This window comes from Danio rerio, chromosome 10 (assembly GCF_049306965.1).
Source record: "Danio rerio strain Tuebingen ecotype United States chromosome 10, GRCz12tu, whole genome shotgun sequence".
In the NCBI taxonomy this organism is placed as follows: domain Eukaryota; kingdom Metazoa; phylum Chordata; class Actinopteri; order Cypriniformes; family Danionidae; genus Danio; species Danio rerio.
In genome coordinates, this window is record NC_133185.1 from 50,235,001 (window position 1) to 50,257,518 (window position 22,518).

Below are 22,518 nucleotides of genomic sequence, written 5' to 3' on the forward strand. Positions count from 1 at the left end.
GGGAAAAGCCTGAATATCAGTTCAAATAAATTCCCTAGTTATGTCAGCCAATCAGCTCTAGGCTCCGCCCCTGCTCTCTTCTATAGGTCTCTTGCTGTGTCTCAATTAGCATACCATCCATCCTAGTATTGGAAAATAGAATTAGTGTGTCCCAAACTGCAGTATGTTGAAAACAGTACACCAAAGGCTCCTGCATGGTGAATTGTAGAAGCGTCTGTACTCTAACCGCCAATATTACCCACAATACATAGCACTTTGGACTTAAATTAGATTGGAACTACAAACTTGGGTAAACAGTGAAAACAAACTACAAACATGGCGGACGCGCGAGACCAACCATCAAGTCGAGAGGCTTTGGGAAAGATGTTTGAATGACTATTGATTTATATCCAGCTTATTCATGATCGTATTTTTTATATTTGTGTATGTCTGTGTCTTATCTGTGTGTTTTATTAACAGCACGCAAGCAGGAGATCATCAAGATCACGGAGCAGCTGATAGAAGGCCTCAATAATGGAGACTTTGAGGCCTATGCGTAAGTTCATTTACGTTCATTTACATCATACAAATGGAAGCCATTTTGGCTCAAAAATTGCTATATACAAAACAAGATCTGAAAATGATCGTCTGTGATGCTTATTTGAAAATGTTGTGTTGCATCTCAGCATAAAATGTCACTTTAGGCTGCCCGTGTGTAATTGCAGCTGCATGAATAATATTAATATCCACAATAATGATGCCGTTTTCTCAGGAAAATGTGTGACCCAGGGCTGACGTCTTTCGAACCCGAGGCTCTGGGGAACCTGGTGGAGGGAATGGACTTCCACAGATTTTACTTTGAGAACTGTAAGTGTGTTCAGGCACAAACACTGACATCAATTGATGCTGAATGAAAATGCCAGTTTTTAATCATGGCTGATTTTAGAATTACGGGGATAATTAGCATCTCCAATGTAAAACTCCTTCATGTTTCATTGAAACAGTTTTGAATAATAACTCAAATTAATCAAGTTATCTTTAAATACATTGTCAACTCTGATATTGTCAATTCTAATATCGTAAACTGTGATATTGTCAATTCTGATATCGTAAACTCTGATATCGTAAACTCTGCTAACGTCAACTCTAATATCGTCAATTCTGGTATCGTCAACTATGTTATCCTAAACTCTAATATCATCAATTCTGAAATCGTCAACTCTGTTATCGTAAACTCTGATATCGTCAACTTTGTTATCGTAAACTGATATCGTCAACTGTGATATCGTCAACTTTGATATCGTCAACTCTGATATCGTCAACTCTGACATCGTAAACTCTGATATCTTCAAGTCTTTTATCGTAAACTCTGATATCGTCAACTCTTTTATCGTAAACTCTGATATCGTCAACTGTGATATATTCAACTTTGATATCGTCAACTCTGATTTCATTAACTCTGTTATCGTAAACTCTGATATCGTCAACTGTGATATTGTCAACTCTGATATCGTCAACTCTAATATCGTCAATTCTGGTATCGTCAACTATGTTATCCTAAACTGTAATATCATCAATTCTGAAATCGTCAACTCTGTTATCGTAAACTCTGATATCGTCAACTCTGATATCGTCAACTCTGATATCGTCAACTTTGTTATCGTAAACTGATATCGTCAACTGTGATATCGTCAACTTTGATATCGTCAACTCTGATTTCGTCAACTCTGTTATCGTAAACTCTGATATCGTCAACTCTGTTATCGTCAACTCTGATATCGTCAACTCTGACATCGTCAACTCTGTTATCGTAAACTCTGATATCGTCAACTCTTTTATCGTAAACTCTGATATCGTCAACTGTGATATCTTCAACTTTGATATCGTCAACTCTGATTTCATCAACTCTGTTATCGTAAACTCTGATATCGTCAACTCTGATATCGTCAACTCTGATATCGTCAACTTTGTTATCGTAAACTGATATCGTCAACTTTGATATCGTCAACTCTGATTTCATCAACTCTGTTATTGTAAACTCTGATATCATCAACTTTGATATCGTCAACTCTGATTTCATCAACTCTGTTATTGTAAACTCTGATATCGTCAACTGTGATATCGTCAACTGTGATATCGTCAACTCTGATATCTCCAACTTTGTTTTCGTAAACTGATATTGTCAACTGTGATATCGTCAACTTTGATATTGTCAACTCTGATTTCGTCAACTCTGTTATCGTAAACTCTGATATCGTCAACTCTGATATCGTCAACTCTGTTATCGTAAACTCTGATATCGTCAACTCTGTTATCGTAAACTCTTATGTCGTCAACTGTGATATTATCAACTCTGATATAGTCAACTCTGATATCGTCAACTTTGTTATCGTAAACTCTTATATCATCAACTGTGATATCGTCAACTCTAATATCGTCAACTTTGTTATTGTAAACTGATATCGTCAACTGTGATATCGTCAACTGTGATATCGTCAACTGTGATATCGTCAACTCTGATATCGTCAACTTTGTTATCGTAAACTGATATCGTCAACTCTGATATCGTCAACTCTGATATTGTCAGCCAAAAGTTATTTAAACAGTAATTTGTAACAGAATCAAAAGATCGCTTTAGCATTTCAGCACTGTTATTTTACGTTAATAATAATTCAATTACAGTACATTTTACATTAGTTGTATATCATTCCAGTTTGATATGAATAAAAAATGAATGGAAAATGCTTGAATGTACCCACAATTCTAGAATAAGTCATGAATAATTGTGTGTTTTTGTCAGCGCTTTCCAAGAACAGTAAACCGATCCACACCACCATCCTGAACCCTCATGTGCACCTGATTGGTGAAGATGGCGCCTGCATCGCCTACATCCGCCTGACACAGTTTGTGGATGGCCAGGGCCTCCCACGCAGCAGCCAATCAGAGGAGACGCGGGTGTGGCACCGCCGGGAATCCAGATGGCAGAACATTCACTTCCACTGCTCCGGCGCTCCAGCGGCTCCTCTGCAGTGAAGGTGAGGCCACTTTAAAGAGCTCCTATTATCCAAAAATCTTTTTAATACAGGGTTTAAACCCAGTTGTGTGTCAGCAGTGTGTGAACATCTCCAGCCTCTAATAGTCAACATGAATGAATTGTGTTTGTTCTAATCAGACTTGATGAATGAAACACTTTGATTGACATTCTCCCTTTGTACGTGTCATCAGAGGGGAAAAGCCCCGCCCACTAGTGCCCATATCTCCCTCATTGGCATAAACAGCAGTCCTGAGTGAGAAGCAGCCGTCTGTGCATTAGCCATTAGAGTGTTTGAGCTGCTGAAGATGATGTCAGCATAGACTAAGAGGATTATAGATGTGGAGTTCTAGATGAACAGAGACAGGAGCCACATAGACTGACAGAAGCATCAAGCACTCACTCACTCTGAAGTGCACATGCACACCTGACCAGCACTCACAACACACTCTGTGCTGTTTTACATCTATAGCTCCGCCCTCTTCTAAAAAGAGCACAATCTCATTTTAATTTAAAGTGACAGTCATCCGAATACTACACAATTTATGAATAAATACTATTTACACAATGCAATGTTTATTTAAAAATTACATTTTAAAGCACCCCGAATTCACAATCGTGAAATGAAAACAGGACGAACTCTGTTTCAGTTACTATAATCTTCTATGTTGATCTGCTTTGTGTCAGGGTTCTGCCACTCTGGTCTTGTGAATTCTTGTTTTGGTGGCAGAGTCTGGAAACTAGCTCTGTCTTGTCCTGTTTCTGTCATTGTGTGTGTCTCTGTGTGCGCGCGCCGTCGTGGGTGTGCGCAGAGCATGACACCCAAGACATAGACGACTGGAGATGGCTGAAGTAAGATACTCTGGTTATTAATAGTGGCTAAGGAGTCATCTGATTGGTCAATCAGTGTTAGCTAATGTGGACCAGGTGCTATCAAGCATAAGCGCGTGCTCCTCTTGAAATTAGTTAGTCGAAATTATAGTCCACCTATAACTATTATACTTATTTTTTTTGTATATTCTAGTATATTATGTTTATTTTTCAGCATGCTTCAGCTGATTTGGGGTTTTGTATTTCAGAGCGGTTCTGCAGTGGATCATAGATGATGGACCAATGGGACGCCAGCACTCTGAAAACTCCAGCCTAGAAGCCGATAGTCTCTCTTTCTGTCTGTTCTTCTCTCTCTCTATGCCTCTCTCTCAAATTCAATTCAATTCAAAACCCTGCTGAAAAATCCAGCTTAAACCAGCCTAGGATGGTTGGATGGTTGGCTGGTTTTAGCTGGTCGACCAGCCTGGTTTTAGAGGGGTTTGGGCCACTTCCAGGCTGGTTTCCAGCCATTTCCAGCATAGTGTGAGTTTGCCCAAACACTGCAGAGCTTTGTAACTTTCTCCGTTAATAAAGCTTGTATAAGAGTGACAGCAATGTTTTGTCAGCTTGTCATCCTCTGAGAAAACGTTGATGGTCTGTCCGTTCCCCCAAATCCTGGTCTGTGGTAAAACTGTCAAGCGTTGACCAGTCCGCATTGATAAAAAGGTTGAGGACCGCTGCACTATAACACAGTAAAACACACTATTAAAACGCTGATTAATGCATATACAGATTAGAAATACAAAAAGGCTAATATTAGTGTATTGGCTTATATAAAAAGTACAAACAGTTGAAGTCAGAATTATTCACCCCCCTTTAAATTGATTTATTTTCCAATATTTCCCAAATGATGTTGTTCAGATTCAGGAATTGTTCACAGTATTTCCTCTAATATTTGTTCTTCTGGAGAAAGTCTGATTTGTTTTATTTGGGCAATATTATTGGCCCCTTCAACAATATTAGTGTTGGATTGTCTCCAGAACAAACCACTGTTATACAATGACTTGCCTAATTACCCTAACTTTACCCTGATTACCCTAGTGAAGCCTTTACATGTCACTGTAAGCTGAACACTAGTGTCTTGAAGAATATCTATAAAGGCTTTTCTTACTTAGATTTTTTTGTCTTGTTTCTGGTCCAAATATCTAAAAACTCTTAAATCAAGCAGAATTTCCTAGACGAGCAAAACATACTGTCTTGTTTTAAGATATAAAATGCCAAAATTAAATTAATTAATCTGCCAATGGGGTGAGCAAAATAATCTTGTTTTTCCTTTTGACATAAGAATATTTTGCTGACCCCATTGGCAGATTATTTTGCTTGTTTTAAGGAAAAAGTCACTTAATATTGGCGTATTATTTCTGAAAACAAGACCATATGTTTTGCTTGCCTAGAAAATGCTTCTTGATATAAGAATTTTTAGATATTTGGACCAGAAACAAGACAAAAAATCATGATGACAGTAAATAATATTAGAATATATCTAGTCTAATAATATTTACTGTCATCACTACTAAGAGAAAATAAATCAGTTATGAGAGATGAGTTATTAACACGGTTATGATTACAGATGTGTTGATGAACATCTTCTCTCGGTTCAACAGAAATTAGGGGGAAAATCAACAGGGGGGTGAATAATTCTGACTTCAACTGTATGTGTTGCCATGTTGATTTTTGATGTTTACTTTAATTAAACAGAACTTATGAAAAGCAGTGGTGAAGAATAAAAACAGTTATTAGGATCAAACAATAATAATAAATAATAATAAACAATATCTTTAGCAATCGACATTCAAGGATAAAACAATAATAATAAATAACAATAAATTAAAACAATCAAAGTTCTTCTCTCTCTCTCTCTCTCTCTCTCTCTCTCTTTCTGCTGGCTTCTTCTCAAACAGCATTGCGGTCACCCCTGACCTTTGACCGGCCCGATTGACCATCATTACACCAGGACAGCGGCCATAGACTCCTGACTAGAGTTAAAATTATCCGCACCATTGCCTTCATTACCCACAATCCTTTGCGCGTCACTTGCCCAGGTGCTCCCGAATACAGTAGATCATGTTTTAATAAATTACTATAATTATTATTACTGAATCTATCGCTGTTGTTACGACTAGCATAATGATTATTACTTCAATCAGAGTGTTGCTGTTGTACTTGAGACTGTATATTTGATTATTGTTTTGATCTCTTTTTTAAAGCATGGCTTATTATCAGTTTATTAATTAATTTTTTAGGGTGTAAACTGAAGTCTAGTTTGGCAGCATGGCGTATGTGCAGGTTTTAAAGTTTTACACGGATGAGCCTCCGTGGTTTTCCATCTCTGTGATTGGTGTTTGTGTGATCAGGTGATTCAGAATCAAATCTCTCAGAGGCAGCTGACATCATCATATCACTGAGATGTAAATCTGTTTTTGGCTTCCAAAAAAACTACATTACCCATGATGCTCCACCAATCAGAGAAAACATCCACCAATCAGAGAAAACATCCACCTATCAGACAGTTGCAATAAACAACATGCAACAAGTTCCACACGCTTCTGTTAAGCTCTGCCAGTGAGGTAATATGATAATACTGAAATGTTTATGAGTATGTATGTGTCTCTTTCATTGGTGGATTTTTAACAGCATTATGGGTAATGTAGTTTTTTTGCATGTATTCTCCAGTTCATTGTTAATATTTTAAAATAAGAATTATTTCACTTAGGCAGGTTCAACAACTAAGCTGATTTTCCTTGACTGAGCAGTTTGTCTCTTAAACACTTCATAGAGCGCACTTTTAGCCCCTTTTTTGCTCCTGAAAATGTTGTTTACATTCATTTATCCTAAGCATAAATTAAAATTAAAAGATTAATAATCCATGAACCAAAGCAAGCAGATCTGAGGGGAATCACAACATTACAACAATCATATTTTAATTTTTCATATTGAAATTTTACAAAGATATTTAAATTCGTAATAATAAATTGCATGATACATGCTAAAAAACCGCATTACCCATGATGCTGTGAAATGAAAAATTCCACCAATCAGAGACATGCACCAATAATATATTTAGCTCCGCCCACCTCCATTAAGAACTGCCAGTGATGTTATCTGAAAATACTGAAATGTTTGTATGTATGCATGTGTCTCTCTGATGTGTAGTTTTTAAGGCATTATGGGTAATGTAGTTTTTGCTTGTATTCCCGTTCAACATTACATATTTTATAATGTAACATTATTATTATATTTTACATTATAACATATTTTACTTAATAATTAAAAATGTACAAGTATATTTAAACTCATAATAACAAAATACCTTTTTGGTTCCTGGGTGTATTGTTTACATTCTTTATTCTAATGCGGAATTTAAAAAAAAAATTTTTAATAATCCATGAACTAAAGCAAGCAGATCTGAGGAGAATTACAATATTATAAACATTAATTTGAAGCGCAGAATTTAATGAAACTTAGACAAACATACAAGACTGGAGAATAAAGTAAACAACATTTAACATCCATATACTCATTAATTTATTTTTGCTAATTTATTTTAATTATTAATATCAATGAACTGCGTAATAAAAACTACAATACCCAAAATGCTGTGAAAAAAATCCATCAATCGGAGAGTTGCTACATGCCCCAAAAAAGATCTTTAGCCCCGCCTACTCCCATTAAGTAATCCCAGTGATGCCGTCTGAAAATACTGAAACCATGTACGTATATGTGCATATGTTGTAGTAAACTGAGTTGATTTTGTCATGTGCAGTGCTTCATAGAAGTGGGCGGAGCTAAAAAATTGCACTTTACTAATTTGAACTCTGATTGGTGGAATTTTATACAGCATCATGGGTAATGTAGTTTTTTTCTGCACAAATCCCCCAAAATAAGCATTAATGCTAGTAGACAGTTTAACAAAGCATTTAACAACCTTGGAGCTGTTGTTAGCGGCTGAAAATGAATGTTTTTACTATGGTAATCCTACTTTAGTAATGATATGCAGCAGCTGAAGACTGTCAATGCTGATCTGCTCATATTAGAGTTGCTGTAAGATGTGTATTTGATTGAATGAAGTGTTTCTGAAGTCAAATCTGAATTCTCTGTTCGATTAGTGAAATGCGCTTTGAGAGAGCATTGTATGTGTTTTTATGGGCCTTTAATGTAGAGCATCAGAAAACAAGAGCGTTTGAGATTTAAATAGCCATTCTGGTTACCATGGCAACCTTAACGAGACGAATTTTAACGAGTCTCCACCTTCATCACAGGAGCGTTGTTGTGACTCATGCTTTATTTTTTGTTTCTTTATTTTTTTTGTTCTGTTCATGCAGGAACTTTTGATAAATGTGGTAATTATGAGGTTGTAAATGTCTCTTTCCTAAGGCGTGTGAATGCGTGTGTGTGTGTTTTGCACTGATACCTTGAATGTGAAAGCAGAGCCACTATTTTAAAGTGTTGAAAAAAGCCATAACACACAGTCTGAATCTTCTTGGATTTATAAGAATGTTTTATATCTGTTAGTGCTTTGACTTTGTGAAAATTAGTTTGTTTTTGATGTGCTGTTCAAAACCTCTCTCCTGCTGAATGTGGGCCGCCAGCTGAAGTCACATGACCTTTGTTTTGCATTGCTTTATTTTTTCTCAGAAGTGTGACTTTTATTTTGTAGTTTGCAGTTTCATGTAAATGGTGACTGATGCAACATCATCAACAGTCAGCATGGTGACATCCGATGTTATACAGTGCATTAGTGCACACTCATTGATTCAGCAGTGCTGGTTACTGAAGTATTTCTCCATTCATTCTTCCCTTAGGGAATTGTAATGAGTCTTAATTAAAGAATCAAGCCATTAGTAAGCTTATTAAGCGTTAAATATCTAACAAAAAGAGACACGCCTTTAAAGAGGCACTAAGCAATATCTAAATAATGCTTTTGACCTCAGTGTTGGACACACTTGCAGCCAATCAGCTGAAAGGGGCGTGTCTATGACTATATCAGAGACATTAAAAGGGGTGTGGCCATGTTGACATTTTTTGATTTGGTGCTTTCACACATCAGCATCATTTGGCATAATTCGGACTGTATCCCAAAAGACAGCCAATCAGCAGTAAGGGGCGTGCCTATATCTAGCACAGAGATAAAAAGAGGCGTGGTCATGTTGAGTTGTTGCCATTTTGATTTAGTAGTTTTAAATATCAACATCATTTTGCATAATTTGAAGTCCCGAAACACATCTGCAGCCAATCAGCAGTAAGGGGCGTGTCTAGTGATAATAGCAGAGATATAAAAAGGGGCGTGGTCATGTTGAGTTGTTGACATTTTTGATTTGGTGCTTTAAAATATCAACGTCATTTGGCAAAATTCAGCCTAAGTCCGAAAACACAATTGCAATCAATCAGCAGTAAGGGGCGTGTCTAGTGATTATAGCAGAGATAAAAAAAGGGGCGTGGTCATATTGAGTTGTGGTTTTTTTTTATTTGGTGCTTTCAAATATCACCATAATTTGGCAAAATTCACACTGTAAAAAGTCCCAAAACACAGTTGCAGCCAATCAACAGTAAGGGGCGTGTCTATAACGAGCTGAGAAAGAAAAAAGGGCGTGGTCATGTTGAATTATGAGCATTTTTTATTCGGTGCTTTCACATATCGGCATTATTTGAAAAAATACGTTGGGAGTCCCAAAACATAATTTCAGCCAATTAACAGTAAGGGGCGTGTCTATGGCTGTATCTGAGATATTAAAAGGGGCGTGGTCATATTGATCATTTTTGATTTGGTGCTTTCAAATATCAACATCATTTGGCAAAATTCGGACTGTATCCCAAAACACATCAGCAGCCAATCAGCAGTAAGGGGCGTGTCAATAACAACAGTGGAGATTTCAGAAATGGGTGTGGTTATGTTGAGTAATGGGCATTTTTGATTTGGTGCTTTCACATATCAACATCATTTGGCAAAATTTGGACTGTATCCCTAAAGAGCGTTCCAGCCAATCAGCAATAAGGGGCATGTCTATAACTATTGGAGCTATTAAAACGGGTGTGGTCACTTTGAGTTGCGGGTATTTTTGATTTGGTAATTTCACATATCAACATAATTTGGCAAAATTTGAACTGATTGAAAAAACACAGTTGCAGCCAATCAGTAAGCGGCGTGTCTATAACTACAGTGGAGATTTAAAAAATGGGCGTGGTTATGTTGAGTTATCGGCATGTTTGATTTGGTGCAAAATTTGCCTGGTGCACTTTAAATAAGGCAAAAACTAAAATCCCATGATCCATTGCACATGACACGATAGAAACAACACAGAATATTAAAATATTTTTTAAATAGTTTCTTGTACCTATAGAAGCTAAATATGTTTTAGTGTGATATGTGTGTACTTATATAAAAATAGTATTATGAAAGTGTATAGCGAGACTCACTGGCGTCATTCGCTGTGCTTCATGGAAGTGGGTGGAGCTAAAGACCAATTTTAATGTGATTGGTTGAATTTAACAACTTTTTAAAATGTTCAGCTGGTCAGTTTCTACAGCTTTATTAATTATTATAAACTGCTCATACAGAGAAAATGAATGAGTTTTACTTCTGCAGCTGACCGCTGAGCTGCATTTCTCACACGTGTTTAGTTTTGCTGTTGATAATTGAACAGATCTTGTAAATCCTCCGCTATAGTGTTGACATATTATACGTGTGACTATTTGCATGAACATCACAATAATACATGACAGCGCTTGTGTGTTTTATACTGAATGCTGGTGAATCTGAGCTGTGTAAGTGCATATGGCTACTTTAGTCTATAAATATGCTGATGATTATTACTCTGACTGTACAGCATGCTCTTGTAAAGGCGTTTGTTGTTGTTGTTTGAGCAGTGTTGGTTGAGCCCAAATCAAAGGTAAAATCATGTTTGTTAGCGTACGGGTCAATTGCAGCGTCGCTTTATGCATGTGTGTTTATTGTGGAATGAATCGGTTTATAAAAAAGACCTTAATTAACTACCAAATCACCTCAAAAAATACAATTTACTCACTATTTAGTCTCCCTCAAGGTTTTTACAAACATTTATGGGTTTCTTTCATCTGTTGAACACAAAAGAAGATGATTTGAAGAAAATTGAAAACCGGTAACCACACTCTGAAAACCATTGAGTTATTTATTTAACCCAATGCTTGAGTTAAAAATATTTAGTGCTTTGCTGGGTTATTTTTAACCTTTATTGGGCTATTAATTATAAAATCAACCAGCTGGGTTAAATATTTAGTGCTTTGCTGGGTTATTTTTAACCTTTATTGGGCTATTAATTATAAAATCAACCAGCTGGGTTAAATATTTAGTGCTTTGCTGGGTTATTTTTAACCTTTATTGGGCTATTAATTAATAACTCAACCAGCTGGGGTAAACAATTTAAATTTCAACAGTCAGCTGATTTAGCTGACACAGAACAGCTGTATTAATATGCGTGTGTTCTGTTGTTTTTGCTTTATAACGTCTTATTTAAGCTCTAACACAGTAATGTTGTTGTTTTTACTATCCACTTCACCAGCACTCTTCATTATTGATGATACAAACACGTGCTTCGTGGCCTATCTATATTAAATGGATAAAAGTGCTGTGTCTGGAACTTAAAGTGTAGTGTAAATAAAGCATTGTCAATATATTTAAAACTGCATGTTATTTATTTACACAGCCCTAATTATTAAACTAACAGCAGCACTGTTAATAGTAGCATCTGTAATTAGTAAGGTTAAAATAACCCATAGTTGGGAATTTGCTAAAATTAATCTTTAGTTGGGTTATATGTGAAGAGTATTTCTAACCAAACTATCATTGTAAGAAAAAACGAATGGAAGTCGATGGTTACAGGTTTCCAACATTCTTCAAAATATCTTCTTTTGTGTTCAACGGATACACAAGTAAAGGAGGAAAGAATTAATATTTGTGTGAACGAAACCCATTTAGGGCGGTGCGGTGGCTTAGTGGTTAGCACTTTGGCCTCACAGCAAGATGGTCACTGGTTCAAGCCTCGGCTGGGTCAGTTGTCTGTGTGGATGTTCTCCCCGTGTTGGTGTGGATTTTCTCCGGGTGCTCTGGTTTCCTCCACAAGTCCAAACACATGTGGTATAGGTGAACTGGGTAAGCTAAAATTGACCGTATGAGTGTGTGTGTTTTCCAGTGGTCGGTTGTAGCTGGAAGGGCTTCCGCTGCGTAAAACATATGCTGAATAAGTTGTCGGTTCATTCCGCTGTGGCAACCCCAGATTAATAAAGGGACTAAGCTGAAAAGAAAATGAATGAATGAATAAACCCATTTAGGGCGGCGCGGTGGCTCAGTGGTTAGCACTGTGGCCTCACAGCAAGAAGGTCGCTGGTTCAAGCCCCAACTGGATCAGTTGTCATTTCTGTGTGGAGTTTGCATGTTCTCCCCGTGTTTGCGTGGGTTTTCTCACAGTCCAAGCACATGCACTATAGGGGAATTGATCAACTAAACTGGCCTTAGTGTATGGGTGTGTGTGTGTGTGTGTGATTATGGGTGTTTCCCAGTACTAGGTTGCAGCTGGAAGGGCATCCACTGTGTAAAACAAATGCTGCAATAGTTGGCGGTTCATTCCGCTGTGGCGACCCCTCATAAATAGGGGATTAATACACTCTCAGAAATAAAGGTACAGGAGCTGTCACTGGGGTAGTACCTTTTGAAAAGGTACCAATTTGTACCTAAAGGGTCCATAATGGTACCACAAAGGAGCTTTTTGGGTACAGCTGGGTACTAATATGTACCTTTGAGATACCACCGTGGATTCTTTGGGTAAAAATATGCATCTTTTGAAAAGCTTCTGCCCCAGTGAAAGCTTCTGTACCTTTATTTTTGAGAGTGTATGTGTTTAATGACATTTAATCGACCCTTATTATGCTTTTCTCAGATATGGTGCGGCCTGTAGGGGGCGCTCTTTACCACACTGTCACATTGACAAAGCATGCATAAAATTACAAGATCTCCAGGAGTTCACTTATTTTTAATGCACTAGCAAACGTATTGAGCTATGTGGTTATTGATGTAAATACACTGAGGAGCGTCTCATTAATTCAAATTGGCCAATAATATAATCCGGTGTGTGTGTTTCTCTCTAATGGTGTTCATATTGCTGCTCTTACAACATTAAGTCAATAAACTATTTGTCATATTCACATTTTTTCCTCATTTTTTAAAAACACTTTTACTTAAATCTTCTCTAAAAATGTGAGATGTTTTTCTAAAAATGTCTCTCTAGTGTTTATTATTATTGATTGTATATAATCTGAAATCCTGCATAGGCATAATGTGGTTTTATTCTGTATAAGTTGTTCTAAAATCTTTGTTTCTCCTGCTTTTTCTCCTTGATATTCACACCTGATCTTCCAAAGTGTTTATTTCTCTAAGTGTGCTCTCTAAGAAGTGTGTTGTTATCAGTATTATCAATAAAAGGCTGTGTCTGAACACATGTGGTGGTTGTTTGTTTGTAATACTCCAGCAGTTAAGAGCTATACTGTCCTGCTGACGTGGTGCTCTGCTATCAAACACACAGAGCTTTATCTGAATGAACAGGGAGGACGAGCTGCCCGCTGATAAGATATGGGAAAACAGCTTGTAAATTTATTTCGCAACTGTGCTAAAGTCTTACATCTGAGTCACTAGACGTCCGAGTTCTGTAGAAACTAATGTACTGTACTCTTGTCCAGGTGAAGCAATGATGTCTGTTAACATGCTGTAAAATACATCTGTTCATGAAAACTTTCTGCATTTCAAGTGTTTTGGGTTTATTTACCATAGTGAAGTGCATTATGGGATGTATTTGATGTTGAAAATGTGCTGGCAGTTTATTACAAGGTGTTTGTAGCGTAATATACAACAGCAGCCCACACAATACATCACTTTAAACTAATAAACATGTTCATAAAAGTCCCTTTTTACTAATTTTAAAGGTTAAAAGTTGTTAGGATCAAGATCCCATAATGCCATTGCATCACAAAATATGTAAAACTGTTAATTTACAGAGATTTTTTATAGTGCATGCTTATTGTTTCTGGTTATTTTTATAGCTTTTGGTTCCTGCATATAAATAATAACATATTCAGATAACATATAATGAAACGTATTATCCAGTGTTATTTTTCCATGCTATATGTTTTATGCTTTTACATAATGTAAGACTTGTCACATGTTTTAATCCCCTAATCTGTTGAAAATGTTTTCAGAACAAAGAACAAATAATACATTTTTAACAGTTTAAGAGTCAAAAATCTCTCCCAATTCACTGTACATAACATGTAGTCTCTTCCTGGAAATAATGGTTATATTTATTATGTGAATAATCACCATATTCAATACTGTATATGTGGTAGAATATACTTTTAATATAATAATAGTATTAAATGGTGTGTGCACAAATACATTGTTTGACTGAAGCATGTGGCTTTTTTTGTTATTAAAGCTTCTAAATCAGAAAAATAAAAATATTAATACTTTTAATACATTAAATGTTTTGTTGTGTTTATTATTTTTGTTGTTTATTTATTTGGTCCACAAGCCCACGTGTTCTTTATGTTTTTTTTCTATTTTCCTTATAAAATAACTGCATATTGTGTTGTTCTTTATATTAGCTTATGGGATAGTGCTAATTTAGTCATATACATTTATTTCAGAAGCATGAAAATATATGGTATGATTTTTTTTTTAAGTTCAATTTTGTTCTGTAAGGGCTGGATTTAGCTTTTTAGTGATACATGTGAAGATTTGTATATGCACTTGTGATTCAGTGGGATGTAAGGATATACAGATGTCAGACATCCTGTTTATTTGTGGATAATAAAGTCCCTTTAAGGCAGGAGTGTCCGAACTCGGTCCTGGAGGGCTGGTGTCCTGCACAGTTAGTCCCAACTTCCTTCAGCACATCTGCCTGAAGGTTTAATATACCAAGAAAGAGCTTGATTAGCTGGTTCAGGTGTGGTTTATTGGGGTTGGAACTAAACTTTGCAGGACACCGGCCCCACAGAACAGAGTTTGGACACCTCTTCTTTAAGGCAAGTCATTTCACTCAGCGGTCATCTTTGAAATGCCCCTCTGGCTGTATGATCAGGCATTATGTCTGCATGGGGAAACATCAAATCTACAAAACTGAATTTCATAGTAGGAATCAACAATAAAATAAAACAGCTGTCTCTTTAGTTTCATTTTCATAAACAACCAAATTACACAAACTCTGCGGAAACTCAGGCCTGGCCCGAGACTCTCCTCCAGAGAAATGTTAATCTATAGTCATCGATGATTGGCTCCTGTACTAGAAGGCGGGGCTTTATTCACCATTTAGCGATCGATGATTTGCTCCTGAAATAGTAGGCGGGGCTTTATTAACCATATTGATTGTTACACTTTTCTCCATTTAAAAAGATACGAGTGACACGTCCTGTGTATTCTAGAGTCTTTGTGTATACTCAGTTAAAATAGTCGGGTTAGAAATACCATAACATATAACCCAACTAGGTTAATATAGCACCTTCCCAACTATTTTAACCCAATTCATTCATTCATTTTCAGCTTAGTCCCTTTATTAATTTGGGGTTGCCACAGCGGAATGAACCGCCAACTTATCCAGCTCATTTTTTTACACAGCGGATGCCCTTCCAGCTGCAACCCATCTCTGGGAAACATCCTTACACACACATTCACACTCATACACTACAGACAATATAGCTGACCCAACTTACCTGTACAGCATGTCTTTGGACTGTGGGGGAAACAAGAGCACCTGGAGGAAACCCATGCCAACACGAGGAGAACATGCAAACTCCACACAGAAATGACAACTGACTCAGCCGAGGCTCGAACCAGCGACTTTCTTGCTGTGAGGCGACAGCACTGCCTACTGCAGCACTGCGTCGTCCTTTAACCCAGTGCATTAGGTTATTTTGATTAAATGTTATTTTTTCCATTCTGGTATTAATTATTACTATTGTTAATACTATTATAATTACTATTATTTCCACTACATTTTAAGTTCCAGACACAGCATTTTTATCCATTTAATATTGATAGGCCACAAAGTGCGTGTTTGTATCATCAATAATTAAGAGTGCTGGTGAAACGGATAAACAAAACACGACACGGAAAGGTCATTTGATAAAAATAAAAAAAACTGACGCAGGTAGGTCATGTGACCATGACAAAATGACGTAGTACGTCCAAATTCCATTCATACTTTTGACATTCATACTGTATGGAATGTACTTTTCTAACGGCCGAGTACTACGTTTATATTCAAATGTAGTACCTACTATGTAGTAGGCGGTTTCGGACGCAGCCACTGTCTTTCATAATATTAGTGAGACCCTTGTTTCAGTATGGTGTCATCCAACTGAAAGGAACGAATTGAGTAGGGGCGGGGCTTTCATTCCTTTTCATCAAATCAACCGTAAGAGAGGCGTGGCTAAGAATATTGTGGCTGAAGCATCATCAGAGGAGCCACTCCAGACGTTGATTAAAGATTACAGAACTACACTTTTTTCCTCAGTAGATTCACTTGCACGATTACCCGTTCACCTAAAGAACAACAATATGCGCTAGCAAAATAAACATTGTAAAATTTGATTTCACACGGACTTTAAAAGACTTTTGTCCACTCCGCCTTCCATGTTTTTTTGTCCCTATCAGCGCTCCATAATGAGCTCGTGACGTCGCGCGCGCCGGTGACGCAGAACTGCAGGCTCGCGCTGCTTAGAAACGAGCGACTCATTTACCTGGACTGAAGCCGCCGCGAGACGCACCCGCTCCCAAAATATCACTATTTCCCTCTTAGTAATCATCTTTTATATCACTATACTGCACTGACTAGAGTCTGCTGCACTGAGAGTGAGTATCTGATCGCTTTATATCGCTTTTAATGCTGTAATGATCCTGTCGCCTCACTTCTGCATCTGTCAGCAGCCTGAGGAGAGAACTCGTTCACACACACAGGCATTCTGAGCTTGGTGTTGTTTTTGGAGATCTGTTAATGTGTGTAATAAAATAATGTGCTGTTTTAGCGGTTTAAAAGAGTGTTTGAATGGGTTGTGGAGAGTTTTGTTGTTAGCCGGAGTTAGCTGAAGCTAGCCGGTGCGTTCCGTTACTCTGAAACACAAACTGCCGCCTAGAGATTAAACTCTAACGTTACATCTCCATTTCACTCCGTCTACTTGTCTTATTTGAAAAGAAGAGACATTTCCTGTGGTACAGTCAGCAATTAGTTTACATATTCTATTCGTCATGACCATTATAAATAAATATAAGATCAATTTCACAATTATCATTGTACTTTATTGAGGTATAGTTGGTTTTATAGACCATTTCAGTGTGGTAATGTCATTGGTCCGTGAACACTTTCTGCTTGTTATCATATATCATAACTGTAACAAGAGGAAATTCAATAATATTTTCATGTTAAAAAATTTGTAACATTTTTTTAAATCAATATGTGGACCTTTTTTGATTCTCGGAAGCTATGGAAAAATAGTCTATATTAGCATGTTGGTTTAGTGACACCTTGTGACACGCTCCCTATATTATTTATACCATTGTACTTTGAATATTGGGTCTAAAATCGCATTTAAGTAAGCCTTGAAAACTTACCACTATTTTATTTGACTGACTAAACAATGTACTTTGGTCGTTGGCTGCTAATAGGAGTTAACTATTTACAATTTTCAAACATTACTTTTCTGAAATTATATTATAAAGGAGAAAGAGTCCTAATGTGTGAATATAAAACCAACTTTACCTCAATTTGTACTTTTGTGCATTTTTAATCTCTGCATGAATATATGTTACTCTGAATGACCATGGATGACCAATATTCTTGATTCTGCCCAAACGTTTTCCTATAAAGGGGCAAAAAGCAAACTTGATTTAGGGCTGTGGGCCGAATATATACCAAACTGTATATATTAAATTTGCCATGAGTAATTTTCTAATTTATTTGGATATATTTAAAAATGGCGAGAAAAAGTTGCTTTAAATCATATTGACTAATGCACTATCATTTTTAACAGTTTATAATGAACTTATTACAATTAAACATAAACAATCCCATTTATAACACAAGTTCAATGCTGAATACACTAGTCATGCCTACACTAATCACTTGACACGTCTGTCAAGTGACACTAATTACATCTTAAAAGTCTGATTCATTTGCAGTATTTAACTGAATCATTTAGTTTTAGTTAGTTTTTTTGTAGCTTAGTAATAACACAAAGAATCGAAAGGGTATGTTAAATTCGAAATCACGATCACTGTCAAAGGCATGCACCCCAACCTCTTCCCCATCCTTCTCACTCTCTTTTTAGAAAGCATGGCAGGCTAAATCAAAGGTTACCATGGGCCAACTTTGGCCAGCAGGCCCTACTTTTGGCATGTCTGTTCTAGATTATAATTTATTAAAAAATCTAATTATTTTACCCATGTTTTAACATTTTATTTTTAATAAAAAAATTATTTGTAACGTTAAAGACTGCTGTTGTATTTAATTGGCTTTCTATATATATATAAAATATAGACATAAAAAATAGACATCTTTGCATTAAATAAATGACAATGTCAAGGAAAGCTGCTTTTAAATGTAATGGCATTGTTAAATTAACTTTATGTAATGCTTTGTGGTTTTGGCATTACTTTTTTAGATCCTGACTCTTAACTCAAAGGCTTGTTTGCTTGTAATCATATATTTTGTAAAAAAAAAAAAAAAACGTATATTTTTGACAAATGTACAGCCCTTTTACACTGACGTTAACACATGATGTAAATACACCTCAGGCTGAAGGAAATGTTGTTTATGCCTAAACAGGTTGAGCAAACCTTTCTGGATTACACGACTAGGAATTGGATGCAGTAAAATGTTAGTGTTTATTCATTTAAAGGGACACTGAAACTGATTTTGTGCAAGTGAGATGAGTAAATAAACTTTTTACATTAGAGCTTTAATGTAATGTGGGTATCATGTTTACACTAGTAACGATTTCTTTCAATTCAGGTTCAGGAGAGCAGTCGCTCAATAAAGAATCAGGTGTTATTTTTGTTAAAAAATAACTTGGAATGAAAAAATTATGTTACCTTACTTGTTAATTGTAGAACGTAATCTGATTCCATTGCTTAAGTTACCTGTAATGCAATACACCCTACACCCATCTAAACAAGTGTATTATAGTTCCAATAAATCTTTAAAGGGACAGTTCACCCAAAACTGAAAATGTACACACTATTTATTTATTCACACAATTTCTTTATTGTTTTGAACACAAAAGGAGATGTTTTGATGGCTCAACGGTTTTAGTTTAGTTTAGTTAGTTTTAGTTTCAACTTTATTGCCCATTCTGCTTGACAGTGACACAGAAAGGAAATTTGTCTTCAACACTGGATTTAAGAAAACAAATACAAACATACAACAACCACACAAAAACAACACTCATCAAGACAGCAACATAAGTTAAAAGTTTAAGATTTCTTCATTCACACACATAGTAGGAAAAACAAATACTATGGAAAGCAATAGTTACTGGTTTCCAGCATTCTTCTGTAAATCTTCTTTTGTATTCATCAGAAGAAACAAAGAAAGATGAACAGGTTTGGAATAAGTAACAGGTGAGTAAACAATGACAGAATCCACACTTTTGTGAGAACTTTCACTTTAAAGCAGAGGAATTCAGGACACACACATGCTCAGGATTTCTTTTTTGTGTGTGTAGGGCTGCGCTACATTGGAAAACTCTGGCTTTGCAATATAAGCAAATATAAGTTTTTCTGCTATATTAATACAACTTCACCAGATGAATTGAATAGCTCTTCTTGGAATTCATTCAGTAATTTGGATTAATTTTGATGATTTTGTAGTGCAGGCAATCATGCATAAAATATAATAACCAAATTTAAAGTATACTTACTTTAAATTGCTTTATTGCTTGCTTATTTATTTAATTGCTTGCATATGTATATATGTAAGCAAGTAAATAAATAAGCAAGCAATAAAATAAGTTAGGGTAAGGATTTAAAAGAAATAGAGTAAAGCAAAGAGAAAAGTCGAAAAAGTGCTTTATGATTTTCTTCAGAGTCTAACAGTATTTAGATACAGGAATTTAAGTAATTGAATTATTCAATAAAATAAATCTTTATTAAAGTTACAACCTAAATATACAATCATTTAACCAATTATAAAAGAAACATCAATCCCAGTTTGTGGATTTAAATCAGGTTTATTTTGTCCATACAGCCGTGAATACTAACGTGTGTCCTGTCACATTTGCATTGAAGAAACAGCACAAAGCTAAATGTACTGTATGTGTGAGTGTGCTCACAAACTTTGTAATGACATTGTGTGAGACTCATCATTGCAGAAAGGCTTGAATTAACTCCACAACAAATATATCAAATAACCTTTGGGAAAGTTTATAGTGTAGTAAGGGAGATATGCTTCATTCTTGTCTGTCACTGTATACTGTTTATCTACCTGAAGACTACTCTGACACGCACATGGAAACGGTGGGCGGGGAGAACCAGCTCATTAGCATTAAAGGCACAGGCAACAACAACTGCTACAATGTGCTCAGAGCTCAAATTTCTCATTCCCAGAAATGTATAATAAATAATCTGATGAGTGTTTTAGGCTGAAACTGTACAGACACAAAATACGTATCATAAATCTTGATAAAGGTGTAAAATGTGAGTTTTTAAAACACAGACAGATGAAATAAGTTCACTCTATTATGGATAAACTTATCAGCGACCCCACAGATCCCAACTGTGGCTCCTGCTCAACTATAATCCAACATGTAAACTCAACATTGCATATCTTGTGATGTGACTATAGCAGACACATGCACATTGCCATATCCATGCTGAAACCATATATCATGTGCTGTGCAGCCCTAGCCAATTATTCACGTTTCTCATTTGGTGTTTTCTTTAGTTTCCTGGGACGAGCAGGACTTCAGTGGGGTAAAGGAGTTCAAGCACTTTCATTAGAGGAATACGTCCAGGATCTGTTGGATTTTGGGAGTTTTTGTTCTGCTGTTGGTTTGGCGAGGCGGTGGAGCTGTTTTAAAGACTGCGATGCATCGCTTAAGGACTTGCGCTGCTCGACTGCGGCCGCTCACAGCCTCTCAGAACGCTGCTAGTTTCTCACAACACAGGCCGGCGGTGGTGCACGGGGCCCGGAGGACGTTTCAGCCAATCAGGAACTACACGGCCCCTGTCACCGCCGAGCCTTTTCTCAATGGGACGAGCTCCAACTATTTGGAGGAGATGTATTACGCATGGCTGGAGGATCCCAAGAGCGTGCACAAGGTGAAGAATTCCTTTGTCATTTTTTAAATCTGATACGATGATTAAAATCCAGTCACAGTTTAAAACTCACTCACTCTGTTTCTTAATCGGCATAATGATCTATGCTAGAAATGAAATGTTTGATTGGGGTGTCAAAATTAATAGTTTCTTCAATACACTGGGATGCATATGCAGACCATTCGCAGACAAGTCTTCCGCTATTGGTTCAGTAGAAGATTATAACCTGTTGTTACATACTGACGTGATTAGAGCTAATCACAGACCTTTCTGTTGAGCACGTGAACACAATGACCAATCATAGATGTTTAAGATCTCGTTCCTGTTGTCCTGCTCCTGTCTTCTTCTGTGGATCTACTTGAGTTTTGTTTGATAGATTCAAAAGAGTGTTTTCTTCAGATCATATACAGTTGAAGCAGGAATTTTTCGCCCCCCTTTGATTTTTTTTCTTCTTCTTTTTTAAAATGTTTTCCAAATGATGTTTAACAGAGCAAGGAAATTTTCACAGCATGTCTAATAACATTTTGTCTTCTGGAGAAAGTCTTATTTGTTTTATTTCAGCTAGAAAAAAATCAGTTATTAACTTTTTAAACACCATTTTAAGGACAAAATTATTAGCCCCTTTAAGCAAATTGCTTTCAGACATTCTCCAGAACAAACCATCATTATACAATAACTTGACTAATTACCCTAACTTTACCCTAATTAACCTAGTGAAGCCTGTAAATGTCACTTTAAGCTGTATAGAAGTGTCTTGAGGAATATCTAGTCTAATATTATGTGCTGTCATCATTTAAAAAATAAAATAAATCAGTTATTAGAGATGAGTTATTAAAACTATTATGATTAGAAATGTGTTTAAAAAATCAGCTAATAATTCAGGGGGGCTAATAATTTTGACTTCAACTGTATCTGAATATCATTTTAAAAAATTGTATTCTTGAGATGACAAAATTGTGTTTTTGTCTAAATATAAGTTAAATGTAAAATTGTGCATGAAAAGCATCGTAGATGCACAAATATCAAGTTGAACCGAATCCATGAGTTGATAATCACAACAGAACCAAATCATGAGACCAGTGTTGCCTCTAGGCACCTTTTTCAAGTCAAGGTTTTAAAACCACCAAAATTTTCTGCTATGCCGCTTTTCTGCTATTTTTTAGGACAACAGCAGAAAAGATATCCAAAGATGGTGTTTTAAATTGTAAAGAAATCTGTGACAGCAATAGTCAATGATTCATTTTCATTATTCAGCCTAACATGTGTTCTGCTCCAAAATATTATAAATGATTTCAAAATAAAATACATT

At 36.2% G+C, this 22,518-nt stretch overlaps 2 protein-coding genes and 1 long non-coding RNA gene across 22 annotated transcripts in view; all 3 read left to right on the plus strand.

Annotated features, from left to right (window-relative positions):
• The window catches only part of camk2b2 (calcium/calmodulin-dependent protein kinase (CaM kinase) II beta 2), a 64,641-nt gene extending 60,207 nt beyond the window's left edge, over positions 1-4,434 (plus strand). For all 15 annotated transcript variants that reach the window (XM_009305704.5, XM_009305705.5, XM_009305706.5 and 12 more), the window contains 4 exons: positions 460-535; positions 752-846; positions 2,780-3,014; positions 4,090-4,434. In XM_009305704.5, coding sequence (XP_009303979.1) covers positions 460-535; positions 752-846; positions 2,780-3,012 — 404 coding nt within the window. In that variant the 3' untranslated portion in view covers positions 3,013-3,014; positions 4,090-4,434. The remainder of the gene's footprint in view (positions 1-459; positions 536-751; positions 847-2,779; positions 3,015-4,089) is intronic.
• A 4,547-nt stretch (positions 4,435-8,981) lies between these two features.
• LOC141376477 (uncharacterized) lies at positions 8,982-13,343 on the plus strand. Its single transcript, XR_012386606.1, has 2 exons — positions 8,982-12,531; positions 12,712-13,343. It is a non-coding gene; the product is annotated as an uncharacterized lncRNA (long non-coding RNA).
• Positions 13,344-16,601: 3,258 nt separating this feature from the next.
• The window catches only part of ogdhb (oxoglutarate dehydrogenase b), a 57,770-nt gene continuing 51,853 nt past the window's right edge, over positions 16,602-22,518 (plus strand). For all 6 annotated transcript variants that reach the window (XM_073915228.1, XM_021479477.3, XM_073915229.1 and 3 more), the window contains exons 1-2: positions 16,602-16,751; positions 20,836-21,212. In XM_073915228.1, the coding sequence (XP_073771329.1) occupies positions 20,979-21,212 (234 nt within the window). In that variant the 5' untranslated portion in view covers positions 16,602-16,751; positions 20,836-20,978. The remainder of the gene's footprint in view (positions 16,752-20,835; positions 21,213-22,518) is intronic.